The sequence below is a fragment of the Lemur catta genome, chromosome 1, assembly GCF_020740605.2.
Source record: "Lemur catta isolate mLemCat1 chromosome 1, mLemCat1.pri, whole genome shotgun sequence".
Lineage (NCBI taxonomy): Eukaryota > Metazoa > Chordata > Mammalia > Primates > Lemuridae > Lemur > Lemur catta.
The window spans coordinates 242826532-242839485 of NC_059128.1; the positions used below are offsets into that span (position 1 = coordinate 242826532).

Here is a 12954-nt window from a genome sequence, read left to right on the forward strand (position 1 = left end):
CAAATGTTACAATAAGTATCCCAATGAGACTGCAAGTACCATTAAAAACAGGTACTATCTTCTCTAACATTTTATTTCCATACTTCTAACAACACCTGTCACATAGGAGATGCTAAGTTGATAGTTCAACATAGTTACAGATCCCATAACTAGATGCTCTGTACTAATATTTTTTTTACCCTAAATGCCTAGCACATGGCAAATGCCCAATGGATAATCGCTGACTAGAATCATTAAGATGTATGAGTACTTAGCATGTGCCAAGACATGTGATAAATGCTTTTGGTGTATGTCATCCTGACAACCACCCTGTGAACAACGTGGTAAACTTACAGTTTCCATTTTACAGGTAAGGAAACAAACTCTGAGAGCAGCAATAACTTTCCTGACCTGACAAGTAGCAGAACCAGGACTCAAACCCAAATCTATCGGGCCAGAGCCTATGCGCTATACTACCTGCCCCCAGATCTGAGCTTTCACAAGGGAGCACAGGCCCTTTTGATACCAGGCGAAACATTACAGAGCATTTATCCAATTTGTCAATCCCATCAGCTCCTTATGCAATATCAATTCTAGGAATTGATGAAATGAAGAGAAAGTTTATACTGTTTTTGATTAAACTCTGTTGAAATAAAAGTCTGTTACTCCCAACCCTGTTCTTCCCAATGCTGCTCTTCCCGGCCATGCTAGTATTGTTTGTAAAATAAAATAAACCCTATGGAATGACAGTTGACAAATGGTAAGTTTTTTTTTTTTTTTTAAGACTCTCCTAATGCTTTCTCAAACCAAAGGGAGCTTCTTTTTCCAACCAGCTAGAAAAAAAGCATGTTCAGCAATAATTCTGGAAACACTGTTCTACTCACCAGGTATAAAAAGCCCTATGAGTATCTCAATCAATATGATCCAACACCAAGGAAGAAACACCCGTGGAGTTCTCCTTTCCAGATGCTGAGCACACATGGACCCCACATGCCTGGCTTCTCTGTCCCCCATTTTGTCTTGACCTGGCTGCAGACTCAGCCACCCCGAGCACAGGGACTGATCCTGGCCCAAGGAAAGGGAGGCTCAAGAGCCCTTGAGTGGCAGCTCAACAGTTTGGTCAGGTTCCATGGATCCCATGGTGACCTTGGACATTTCATCCGCTGGACCTGGGTCCCTGTTGCTGGGTCCTTAAATTATAGCCTAGTTTTCCAGTGTTTTCATTCTTCTCTCTCCTAGCCACCCCAGCAGCTTGCAGCCAAACTCCCAATTTTTTTAGTCACTAAAATCCTAAACCATATCCCCATTCAGTCTGTGGTGAGGCCCCTTTGCTCCCTGCTTCCTCAGTGACCGATGTCCTACTCTTTCTGCAACTAGGTCTTCTCTCACACCCAGCAAGCTGCTGTTCAATACTAATACCCAATAATTTGCATCTTTCCAAAAATTAGAAAAGAATACCCCCTCTGGCTGTGCACAGCCTGTGGGCATCTAATGTCTAATATCTCAGCAGCAGCTAGATTTCAACCATGACTTTCCCCTTAGGCAGGTGCCCTTGTTCATGGCTCACCTCCATATCTTTCTCAGGTGGCCCTGATGACGCCTGTGTCCATTTAGCCCTTGGACAGGCCCTCGTCCATGCAGGTCTCTGCCAGTCCTCAGTGCACACTGACGCACACTTGAGACCGTGTGGAACATGGCCAACCCATCTTACACCCTGCCTTCCTTCCTCTTTGTGCTTATTGCTCAGTTTGCGACTACCATCTGCAACCATGTGCCCATGTGAACAAACCTAAAACAGACCCTCCAGCTCTAGCCGCCCATCAATGTCTAGGTTTTTTGGTCCAGTCCCACAGGTGCCCTAAGCCTCCCAGCCATCTTCAAACATGCCAGGCCTTAATGTAGACACACAGGGACCCACAGCGGCAGATGCAAAGGCCTCAGTCTTCTTCACCTCATTAACCACCCCTTTTTTAAGTTGGCCTTGATTGCTAATTAGATGGTCCAGCATCATTTATATACTGAGGACCTCCACCCTCTGGCAGCAATGATCATGTGAATAATATCACCAAGCCCTTTGCCACATAATAATGAAATCAAAGATATTATCACCCCCATGCTAGAGATGTTTAATACCCAGAGCAGTAGCCAGAATTCAAACTGAGATCTATCTGATTTCAAAGCCCACACTTTTAAACTTTGCTTAATGATAGACTAGAATTACTGTATGTTTAACTATAACAGTGTGAATTAGTATATTCACTTAATACAAGGGGATTACATCCATTAAATGTATGCATTTAACAAATACCTTTACTTAGAACATTATAACACAAAAAACTATTCATCTCACAATTAGAGAAAAATCTTAAGGAATCAGCAGTTTGGTTGATGGGATTTTCTGCTGGAAAGACTAGAAAATACTCAATAGGCCATAATTAAACATTTAAAGACTAGCACACACAGATTTAAACAATACGCAGTGTTATACCTGAAAAGTCTAAATTTAAATCTGAAGCTATAAGCTACTGCTATTTAACACAAATCAAGAAAAATACTGTGACATTACCAAGTAAATTAATAGAAAATTATAATTTAATTTATGCCCCCCTCCCAAAATAACAGAGTTGTATAATTTCAACAAATTGGACAAACTGTATAAATTCTGATTTCTAAATACATAACTGTTTCTTTCTGCATGGCAGAAGGGGAACATAAGTAACTTACTTTCTTGCCCTTCACTCTTCTAATTCTTCCGCTAATACAATGATATGAAGTTGGTTCCTACATGTACACATACCCTCTGTTTTTCAAGAAAGCCAGCGCTTTTGCTAGATTTCATCCTTAGCACATGTAGACAGACCTTTTTACTTAAAGCTAAGCCCTCACAATCAAGGCAGATTACTAAATCCTCCCATGAAAATGGGGTGTGCTCACTACAAAGAATATAAAAAGGACAGAAATGACTTTTCAGCAGAATTTTGTTTTTTAATAGCACAGCCGGACACAGTAAAATTATTCAGCTAATAGCAACTGTACTGCATAGCAAAAATAAATGAACTGGAGTTCCTGTTTTCAAGATCTCTCCTTTTAGACCAAGCTCCATTGCAAATACACAAAGAAGCTTTTAAGGGAACTTCTGATGTTTCTACTATTTTTTCATATTTTCTTCCGGGGCCCATTTCTTCTCCTACAGTGAAAATTTTCTCTATTTCCTTATACTAACATCCTACTGATAAGATACCAACCTCCAAGAAGTAGTAGATATTTTTAACACAGTGGTGACTGTTGAGATAATTTTTGTGCAATAAAATTCACTGCTTTTAAGTGTACTGTTTTGATGAATTTTGGAAAATATATAAATCAGGTAATAACCACCAAAGTATCATACTAAACATTTCCATCAACCCCAAAAGTTCCTCCGTTTCTCTACATAGTAAATCCCTTTCCCCTACTTCCTGGCCCCTAGCAACCTAATCTATCACTATAGTTTTGTTTTTTCTAAAGTTTTGTATAAATGGAATCATACAGTATATATCTTATTTCTGGATTCTTTCAATTAACATATTGCTTTTGAAAAAAATTGTCCAAATTGTTGCTTGTATTAGGAGTTCATTCTTTTTTATTGCTGACTAGTAATAGTATTATATTGGATGGCTATACCACAACTTGTTTATCAATTTACCAGAAAATAAACATTTTATTTCTTTGAAATTTTTTGGTTATTATAAATAAAGCTGCATTGAACATTCAAGACCAACTCTTTGAGTGGATATATATTTTCAGGGGTCATACAGTAAATATATATTGAACTTTATATGAAAACTTTATATTGCATTCTGGTGCCCAGTTTTGAATAGCACATTTACTTCAGTTTAAAACGAAAAAGCCCCTACCAATAGCAATTCAAATTACTGATGCTATTGTGATTTGTAAGAACGTAAGAATCTCTTAATCAAGCATTTCATTATGCATATGTACTGTACTTTAGGATCTGGGGAATAGAGCTCACAGTCTGGTGAGGGAACTAAGTTATACTGTTTTTAAATTATTTTGATTATCTGTTATGAGAAGTAAAGCAAAATATTTTAGACCCTTGCTACTCAAAGTGTGGTCCAGGGATCAACAGAATTGGCATCACTTGGGAAGTGGATAGAAATGCAGACTCTCAGCCCCACTCTTTGATCCACTGAGTCAGGACCTGCATGTTAGCAAGATGCCCTGGTGATCTGTGTGTTTGAGAAGTACTGCTGGAGAAAGTCAGAGGAAAGAGGAACTGTATCCAACTGAGAGGATCAAGGCTTCACAGAGAACACAGCTTTTGAGGGGAACTGGAAGCTCACTCTAAGTTTGATGCTACATCTTTTAAAAGTCTTTAGAGCTTGACCTTTTAAAATTTTCAATCAACCGAATTTTCTCTGAAGAAACTAGTCAGACTCTCTTTGAAAATAAGTAGCTTTAAGAAAAATTTCCCTCACCATTCTAGGGCATGTTTGTGGTTCTTTGTAAATTCCCTGGACCACTGTCCTTCCTATATTATTTTCAGTCATACCCTTTCGTCTATTATCAGTATCACTATGATTACTGCCATTTGTGAGAGAAAAGATGTGGGACTTCTCCATTCATATTACACCTACAGCCGCAGTCCCCAACCTTTTTGGTACCAGGGACCATTTTCATGGAAGACAATTTTTCCATGGGCCAAGGAGGGGGGAGGATGGTTTCAAGATGATTCAGGCGCATTGTATTTATTGTGCGCTTTATTTCTATTGTTATTACATTGTAATATATAAACAAAGTAATTATACAACTCACCACAGGTTGGGGACCCCTGACCTACAGGACACACACTTCATTCTGCATCTCTTTCAGATTCACCTAAAAGTGCCAAGTAAATCACCGCCAACTGTTTATAATATTTCCAATTATTGCTATTCACAACATGGACTCAAGAAGTACAGATCTTAGAGCTGGAAAGACCACAAGAGTTGAGGGCATTTAGACAAAGTGAGGTCTTATGTACTATATTACAGAAGAGGCAGCCAGGATTTAGAAAAATTAAAACACTTGTCAAAGGCGATCTTGCTAATAAGTAGCAGAGTGTGTGGCATGACAAAGCATTTTTACCTGGGTTCCCCTCCAGCACAATTCCTGTCTTATCATGTGTGCACAGTAATATTTACTTATTCAATGAGTAATTAAACAAGTCAATAAAGGAATGAATTAATTAATATCTCTAAACCCCCACTCATCTTGGTTCTGTTGCAATCCTTTCTGATCTCCATAGTTTTCAATTCCTGAACCACCTCCCCTTGGGGGACACTGCGCTGGCCTGGGCCTCCCACCGCTAACTTCTCTGCCCGTGCTTCTAGATTGTCCCTTCCTCCTCCGCCCACCTAAATACAGGTGTTCTCAAGCTGTTATCTTAATCCTGTTTCCTAAACCCATGTTCTCATTACTTCTCCCCCTTAGCAACTGGCAGTAATCTACAGTCTTTCTTCCCTTTAAACCAGCCCACATGCTGTATCCGGCATAAAATCTTCAAAGTGCAGCTCACATCTTGTCACTTAGACTTAGCCTCACATTTAAGACTTCTACAATTTTGTCCTCCCATTTTACTTTTCATCATCTTCTTCATGCAATTTATTCTTTGTATGCAGCAGCATAATTCAGTGTTAAGATTACTTCCTTCCTTTGCAATCAGACCCCCTGAGCTTGAGTCTCAGCTCTTCTGCTGACTAGTTGTATCACCCTAGGAATTCGCTTAACCTCTTTATACTTCAGTTTCCTCAGCTATAAAATGGGAAATAATAATACTACCTAATAGAGCTATTAGAGCTATTATGATCTAAAGCACTTAGATAAGTATCTGACACATGGTAAGGTAATCTTGTTTTAATTCTTCTTTTAAAACTAGTGAAGTATTAGCTGGCCATACACCAAGCCTTCCCTAAAAAATTAGCTTCATAATATCCTGGTAGAGATGCTAAAGAACTCATGACATTGTGTGCTAAGAATAGCCTCAAAAAAAATAAGTTAACATTACTGTGCTATTATTGCTGCACATTCATTTTGACACTTTAAAGTATCTGTGACAGGAAGTCTTACTCATCTGCTCCTGAATATAAAATGAAAGGCATTCAAAATAGTAGTAATTCATTGGCAAAACTCAGAATTAGATCCTATTTCTGGTTATATAAACCACACCTTTTTATTCTTTTCATAATAAAACTGCTCTGAGACTTAGCAAAAACAAACAAACAGAAAACCTGGATTTGTGATTGGCACTTCAAATTTAAATCTTGAAGGAAAAAATAAAATGATGAACTCTACAAAATATCTGAGCTGACAAATAGGTTTCATCTTCCACTCTCATATGGACCCATTTTAATGTTGAGATGGATTCACATATTGTGTCCTAGGCTTAGAAGCAAACATTGTGGTGACTCAGCAGTGTCTAGCAAGGTAAGGAGGAAGACTGGAATTTTTGTCAGCCCTAAGCTACAGAACGAAGGCAGAAGAATAAACACTGTGCAACAGATGGCAATAAAAATGGTTACAATTTACTAAACACTTATGTGACAAAACTGGTCTAAAATGTTTTAGATGTACAATTCTTTTAATCCTCAAAACCACCCCTTAAGAAAGGTGTTATTGTCGTCTCTCTCACACAGATAAAGACCCTAAAGCACACAGGAGTTATAACTTGTCCCAGGATACCCAAGTAGTAAGTGGCAGAGCTGGGACTTGAACCCAGGCACACACCAGAATCCATATTCATCAATATTCGACTCTCAAAATACTTTAATCTCCTTGATGCCGGAAAAGGGAAAGATTGACAGAAAAGGTAGCTCCACAAATCACTGAGATGATTATAGCCTAGATTCCATTAAATTAAGATGTTGACGTGAATAAGAAACCTGTAGCCTAGGTTCATGGTACTCAAGAGTTCTGCAAGTCCAGTGGTTCAGATCTATGCTGAGGAGCTCAAGAGATTCCCTAGGACTAAATCACATGACCATTGTGAATCTACATATTTACCGGTGCCACTAAAGCATAATGTTCCCAGTCAGTAACTGCCTTTCATGAAAAGATCTCCAAACAAAACTGTAATGTAACAAATTTGCTAGTGGAATAATTATTCTCTGATGAACTTTAATGTATCAGAAAGACTACCTAGATTCATGAGTAAAACATGTAGCTAATTCCTGGTAGATATTTGAGCTCCACAGCTTTCTCAAAACAAAGTTATACACTGGTGTCTGAAATTTCTGCATGGGGTTCCAGGAATAGTAAGGAGAATAAGCCTAAAAAATTACAAGGCACTTTAATGAAATTATTATTAATTGTTGCATTTAAAGACAGAGAAGGAACTAGAATTAATTCTACTGAGAAAACAAGGCCCAAAGAGTGCCAGCCTCTTGCCCAAGTTTCCATAGCTTATTAATAGCAGAACTTCTACAATATTGGTGATGCATGTAATGTTCTAGTTTTAATTTAAAGACTTTTCTTACTTCTTATTTACGTTTTGGCTTAGAATAGTTCCAAAGAAGGCTCATTCAGATTGAAAATAAAAGTAATGTTTAAACTTCAATAACTTTAGGATATGCTGGTTCTATTAACAGTCTCATAGACACTCTGGCTGCCTGTAAAACTAGGAAGAGGAAAAATAACAGGCAGCGGTATTCACAGAAGGAGAGGGAATTTTAACATCACCTACTAGAGATAGAAACATTCAAGTGTTCAAACTTAACATTTAAGGACTCTGAGACAATGGTGGTGTTGCGTTTGCTTACCTGCCCTTTTAGGAATCTGTTTCCCAAAGGCCCTTGGTTCCAGCAGGTGAAGAATGTGGTGAGCAGGGACCAGGATGCCAAAGGAGGCTGTCTGCTAAATTTGGGGGGCTTCTCTACCAGAAGTTATCCAAGACCAAAGAGCTGTGCAGCTTCTTCACTAGCAAGTACTGAAATAAAATACAAAGATAGCATACGTCTAAGAATGAATTTAAGGCCATTAAAAAAAAACAGTATTTAATGAAAACACTATTTTAGTATTCTGATCTCCTAAAAACTCACTTCTAACTTCCTAAAAAAATGTTCTACTGGATGATAAAATTACCAGACACAAAGCAAAAAATCCAACAGCAAAACCAATAGCACATATTTCATTACAGTTGTTCATGGCTGGTCTTCCAAAGGATCCAACTCAGTCTCCTTGAAAATAATAACATATTCAGCTCAATTAATCCAAAGCAACCTGGTGAAAGAGAACCATCTGTCTTATTTTTCAGCTTCTCTCCACACATACACACAGCTTTATTGTTATGTACAGAGGGAGAGAAGGAGCTATTGCTCTGAAAACCATCAAAAGAAGAAGGGAACAGAGGGAGAAGGGAGAATGAGGAGGAGGTTGAGAAGAATAAAAATATCTAGAAGACAGTGAGGAAAAAGGAAGTGTGGGTGAATTATTGAGAAGAGCAACTAATTTAAGAATGTGCTCTGGGCTTATTCAAAAAAAAAAAAAGAAAGAAAGAAAGAAAAAAAATCTCAAACTGCTCCTGCTACAGCTTTTCTTACACAAGACTAACCCTGACATATGCGCGCGCACGCGCGCGCGCGCACACACACACACACACACACACACACACACACAAAACTGCATGCACTTAAAGGGGCTAAAATATGCTATTCTGGTATTTTTGACTATTTAAATTGAAGGCACTTGAAAAACAGCAGGTGCAAGAAGATCATTTTGACTATTGTGCTGTTTCTTAAAAGCATATAAAATTTCCCTATGAAAGATACTTTCCTTATACTAGAAAAAAAAGGCAACGTCCTTATCTTCAAGGACAAGCAGTTGAGACAGACCTTATTGGGTAACTCTTATCTTTTAAGGCTCCCCACATAATTTAATCATATTATCACAGTTTACTATTCTTTGTTCAATCCAATATATAAGTACAGGCAAACTAAGAGATATCGTGGGTCCTGTTCCAGACCACTGTAATAAACCAAATATCATAATAAAGCAAGTCACACCAATTTCTTAGTTTCCCAATGCAAATAAAAGTTATGTTTACACTATACTGTAGTCTATTAAGTGTGTAATAGCATTATGTCTAAAAAACAAAGTACACACCTTAATTTAAAGATACTTTGTCGCTAAAAAATGCTAACAATCATCTGAGTCTTCAGCAAGTTGTAATCTTTTTGCCTCAATGATGATGGCTGCTAACTCATCAGAGTGGTGGTCCCTGAAGGCTCAGTGGCTGTGGCAATTTCTTACAATAAAAGACAATTATGAAGTTTGCCACATCAATTGACTCTTCTTTTCAGGAAAGATTTCTCTGTAGCATGTGATGCTGTTTGATAGCATTTTACCCACAGAACTTCTTTCAAAATTAGGGTCAATCCTCTGAAACCCTGCTACTGTTTTATCAACTATGTTTATGGAATATTCCTAGTCCTTTGTTGTTATTTCAACAGTATTCACAGCATCTTCACCAGGACTAGATTCCATCCCAAGACACCATCTTCTTTGCTCATCCACAACAAGCAAATCCTCATTCATTAAATTTTTACCATGAGATTGCAACAATTCAGTCCCATCTTCAGGCTCCATTTCTAATTCTAGTTCTCTTGCTATTCTACCACATCTGCAGGTACTTCCTCCACTGAAGTCTTGAACATTTCAACATCATCCTTGGCCAGGTGCGGTGGCTCATGCCTGTAATCCTAGCACTCTGGGAGGCCAAGGCGGGAAGATTGCTCGAGGTCAGGAGTTCGAGACCAGCCTGAGCAAGATTGAGACCCTGTCTCTACTAAAAAATAGAAAGAAATTATCTGGACAGCCAAAAATATATATAGAAAAAAAAAAATTAGCCAGGCATGGTGGTGCATGCCTGTAGTTCCAGCTACTTGGAAGGCTGAGGCAGAAGGATTGCTTGAGCCCAGGAGTTTGAGGTTGCTGTGAGCTAGGCTGATGCCACAGCACTCCAGCCCAGGCAACAGAATGAGACTCTGTCTCAAAAAAAAAAAAAAAAAAAAAACATCATCCATGAAGTTTGGAATCCACTTCTTCCAAACTCCTGTTAATCTGGATATTTTGACCTCCTCCCATGAATCACTAATGTTCTTAATGGCATCTAGAATATTGAATCCTTTCCAAGTTTTCAGTTTACTCTGCCCAGATCAATCAGAGGAATCATTAGCTATGGCAGCTATAGCCTTATGAAATGTATTTTTTAAATGATGAGACTTGAAAGTTGAAATTAATCTTTGATCCATGGGCTGCAGAATGAATGATGTATTAGCAAGCATGAAAATATTAATATCCTTCTACATCATCATAGCAGCTTATGAGTGATGAAGTGCCTTGTCAATGAGCAGCACTGTTTTGAAAGAAATCTTGATTTTTCTAAGAAGTATGTCTCAATGGTAGGCATAAAATATTCAGTAAACCATGCTATAATCATAAGTGCCGTCATCCAAGCTGTGTTGTTCTATTTATAGCGCACAGGCAGAGTAAATTTACCACAATTCTTAAAGGCCCCTAAGAGTTTTGGAATGATAAATGAGCATTGGCTTTAACTTAAAGTCAACAAAGCCCTTAACTCCTAACAAGAGAGTTAGCTTGTCCTTTAATGCTTTGAAGCCAAGCATTAAAATTCTCCTCTCTAGCTATGAAAGTCCTAGATGGGATGTTCTTCCAATACAAGGCTGTTTTGTCCACATTGAAAATCTGTTGTTTAATGTAGCCCCCTTCATCAACTATCTTAGCTACATCTTCTGGATAACTTGCTGCTGCTTCACTTTCCACTTTGTCATAGAGACTGCTTCTTTCCTCAACCCCCAGGAACCAACCTCTGCTAGCTTCCAACCTTTACTCTGCAGCTTCTCTCAGCCTTCATAGAATTGAACAGAGTCCAGGCCAGAGATGGAGAACTTTTTCATGTTGGAAGGCCACATTAATTTAGCTATAATCCAATAAGGCACCATTCAAGAAACTTCAATTAGATATGCTTAAAAATGTACATTATTTTGTAAAATCTAACTACTATGTACTTAATAATGGAGGTCTGCAGTTTCAGTTGATCCTCTAGATGGGTTATCAGTCATTTGTGACCTTAAGGGCTTCTTGATTTGGGTTAGGTAGGAGAATGTAGATTCGCAGCAATAAGTGGTTGAAAAGCAAGAAAGCATTTTTCAGGCACGTTGTCAAAGATGTGGGTATTCTACTGTATTTTTCCATATTTCAATTGGATTTTTCTTAGCATCAAATGACTTTAAAATGTCATCTACTGAGAGCTCAATCAATTCCATTTGCAGTTCTTTAAGTGCCTTGGTGATATCAACTAGGTGAGTCTGAAATGCCAATTTGAGAGTGATGTCATGATTTTCAAAGTCAGTGAACATTTCTTTGCATTCTTCAATTAATAGATCTATAACAGCTGCGTATTCATATTCTTCAAATGATTCGAGTATATCATCCTGCTCATCAATGACCTTTGCTAACTAGGGAAAAGATTCATCTAAAATTTCCTTTTGAAGAAGTGTTTTGAAAAAAGATACCTTTTATCAAAATGCTTGGATTTTTTTTGCCACATATCATATATAGACTTAGTTTTACCTTGCAAAGAAATATTCAAGTAGTTTTGACTTGACATGATATCACACAGAAATGTTGCATTCCTACAGAAATATTCTTTTAATAATTCACATTGCTGATTCTGTTCTTCATAAAATTTAACTATCTGTTCTGGCAGAGATAAAATTTTGGCTAACACCTGTCCCTGAGATAGCCAAAGAACTTTAGAACGATATAGCAAATCCACACCGAATACCCCATCATTCAACTTTAACATGTTACAAAACTGACAATGCCCTGTTGCATTCGCACAAATATAGTTAACAATACTTACAACTTGTCGCAAAGTGTCACTTAAAATATTAATAGTAGCTTTAGCACAGAGGTTTTGCCGATGAAAGATATAATGAAAAGAAATGACAGCATCTAGATCTGTAATACTTTTTTATCTGTACAATAAACCCTTCATGTTTTCCTGTCATGGAAGGTGCACGGTATGTATATACACTCACTCGATTTACCAAATTTAGTCCAACTTCATGAATTTATCTTGCAAGTTGTTGAAGATATCTATTCCCCGTGTTCAGTTCACAAGAGTGTCCAAAGTGAGTAACTCTTCATAGCAAAGAAAATTTTCTGTTATGATCCAAATGAAGTATAAAGCCTGTGCTGAGTCAGTATTATCAGTTGATTCATCCAAAGCAATTGAATGATATACATTTTCCTTTTGAAGTATTGCATGAAGTTCTGTTAAGTTGAAGGCTAATTCATGCTGCTGATCATGTATGGTTCCCTGAAAAGAGGCAGTTGTTTGTACCTTGAAATGTCATCAGGGTCTAAGCATCCTACAACTTCGACAATGTATTCTTTCACAATTTCTACATCACTGAATGGCTTCCCTGTTTTCCCCGAGTATATAAGCTACTTTATAAGTTGCTTCAGTGGTATTATTTCCAGGTCTTATTGCTGCCTGAAAGAATTGTCTCTGCTTTTGCTTGCCATCTTTTCATTTCTGCAATACAACTTTTCCTGCCTCTTCTGCTAATTTAAAATATTTGTGCTCCTTATGAGTGTCATAATGCTGATGAAAACAATGAATTTTCTTACTGTTGATATTGCCATATCACAAAGCAAGCAAATCATCTTATCTTTAGCAAAAACAAGATTATATTGCAAATCCCAATCCTCATTAAAAAAATCTACTTTCTTCCTTCAGTGTTCTCTTGGTCTTCTCTGACATGATAGGCTGTTAAGCAGACAGAATTTAAAAATACTGTCAAGCTGTGCAACTATTCAAAAATTCCACTTCAGACAGAAACACAGCACATACTGTGAAAAGCTGATAACAGACTGGCATACTCGACCCCCTAAACTCTTGCCAACCAGCCTCGT

General features: G+C 37.8%; 2 protein-coding genes across 5 annotated transcripts in view; one reads left to right on the forward strand and one right to left on the reverse strand.

Moving 5' to 3' along the window:
- Window positions 1-12954, reverse strand: part of ST3GAL6 (ST3 beta-galactoside alpha-2,3-sialyltransferase 6) — a 61795-nt gene that overhangs the window by 27166 nt on the left and 21675 nt on the right. For all 4 annotated transcript variants that reach the window (XM_045540418.1, XM_045540414.1, XM_045540416.1 and 1 more), the window contains exon 2: window positions 7773-7939. The gene's annotated coding sequence lies outside the window, so the exon portion shown is untranslated. The remainder of the gene's footprint in view (window positions 1-7772; window positions 7940-12954) is intronic.
- Window positions 10542-12954, forward strand: part of LOC123649042 — a 57748-nt gene continuing 55335 nt past the window's right edge. The window contains 2 exon segments of the mRNA XM_045566994.1: window positions 10542-10582; window positions 10584-10728. Of these exon segments, the coding sequence (XP_045422950.1) occupies window positions 10542-10582; window positions 10584-10728 (186 nt within the window).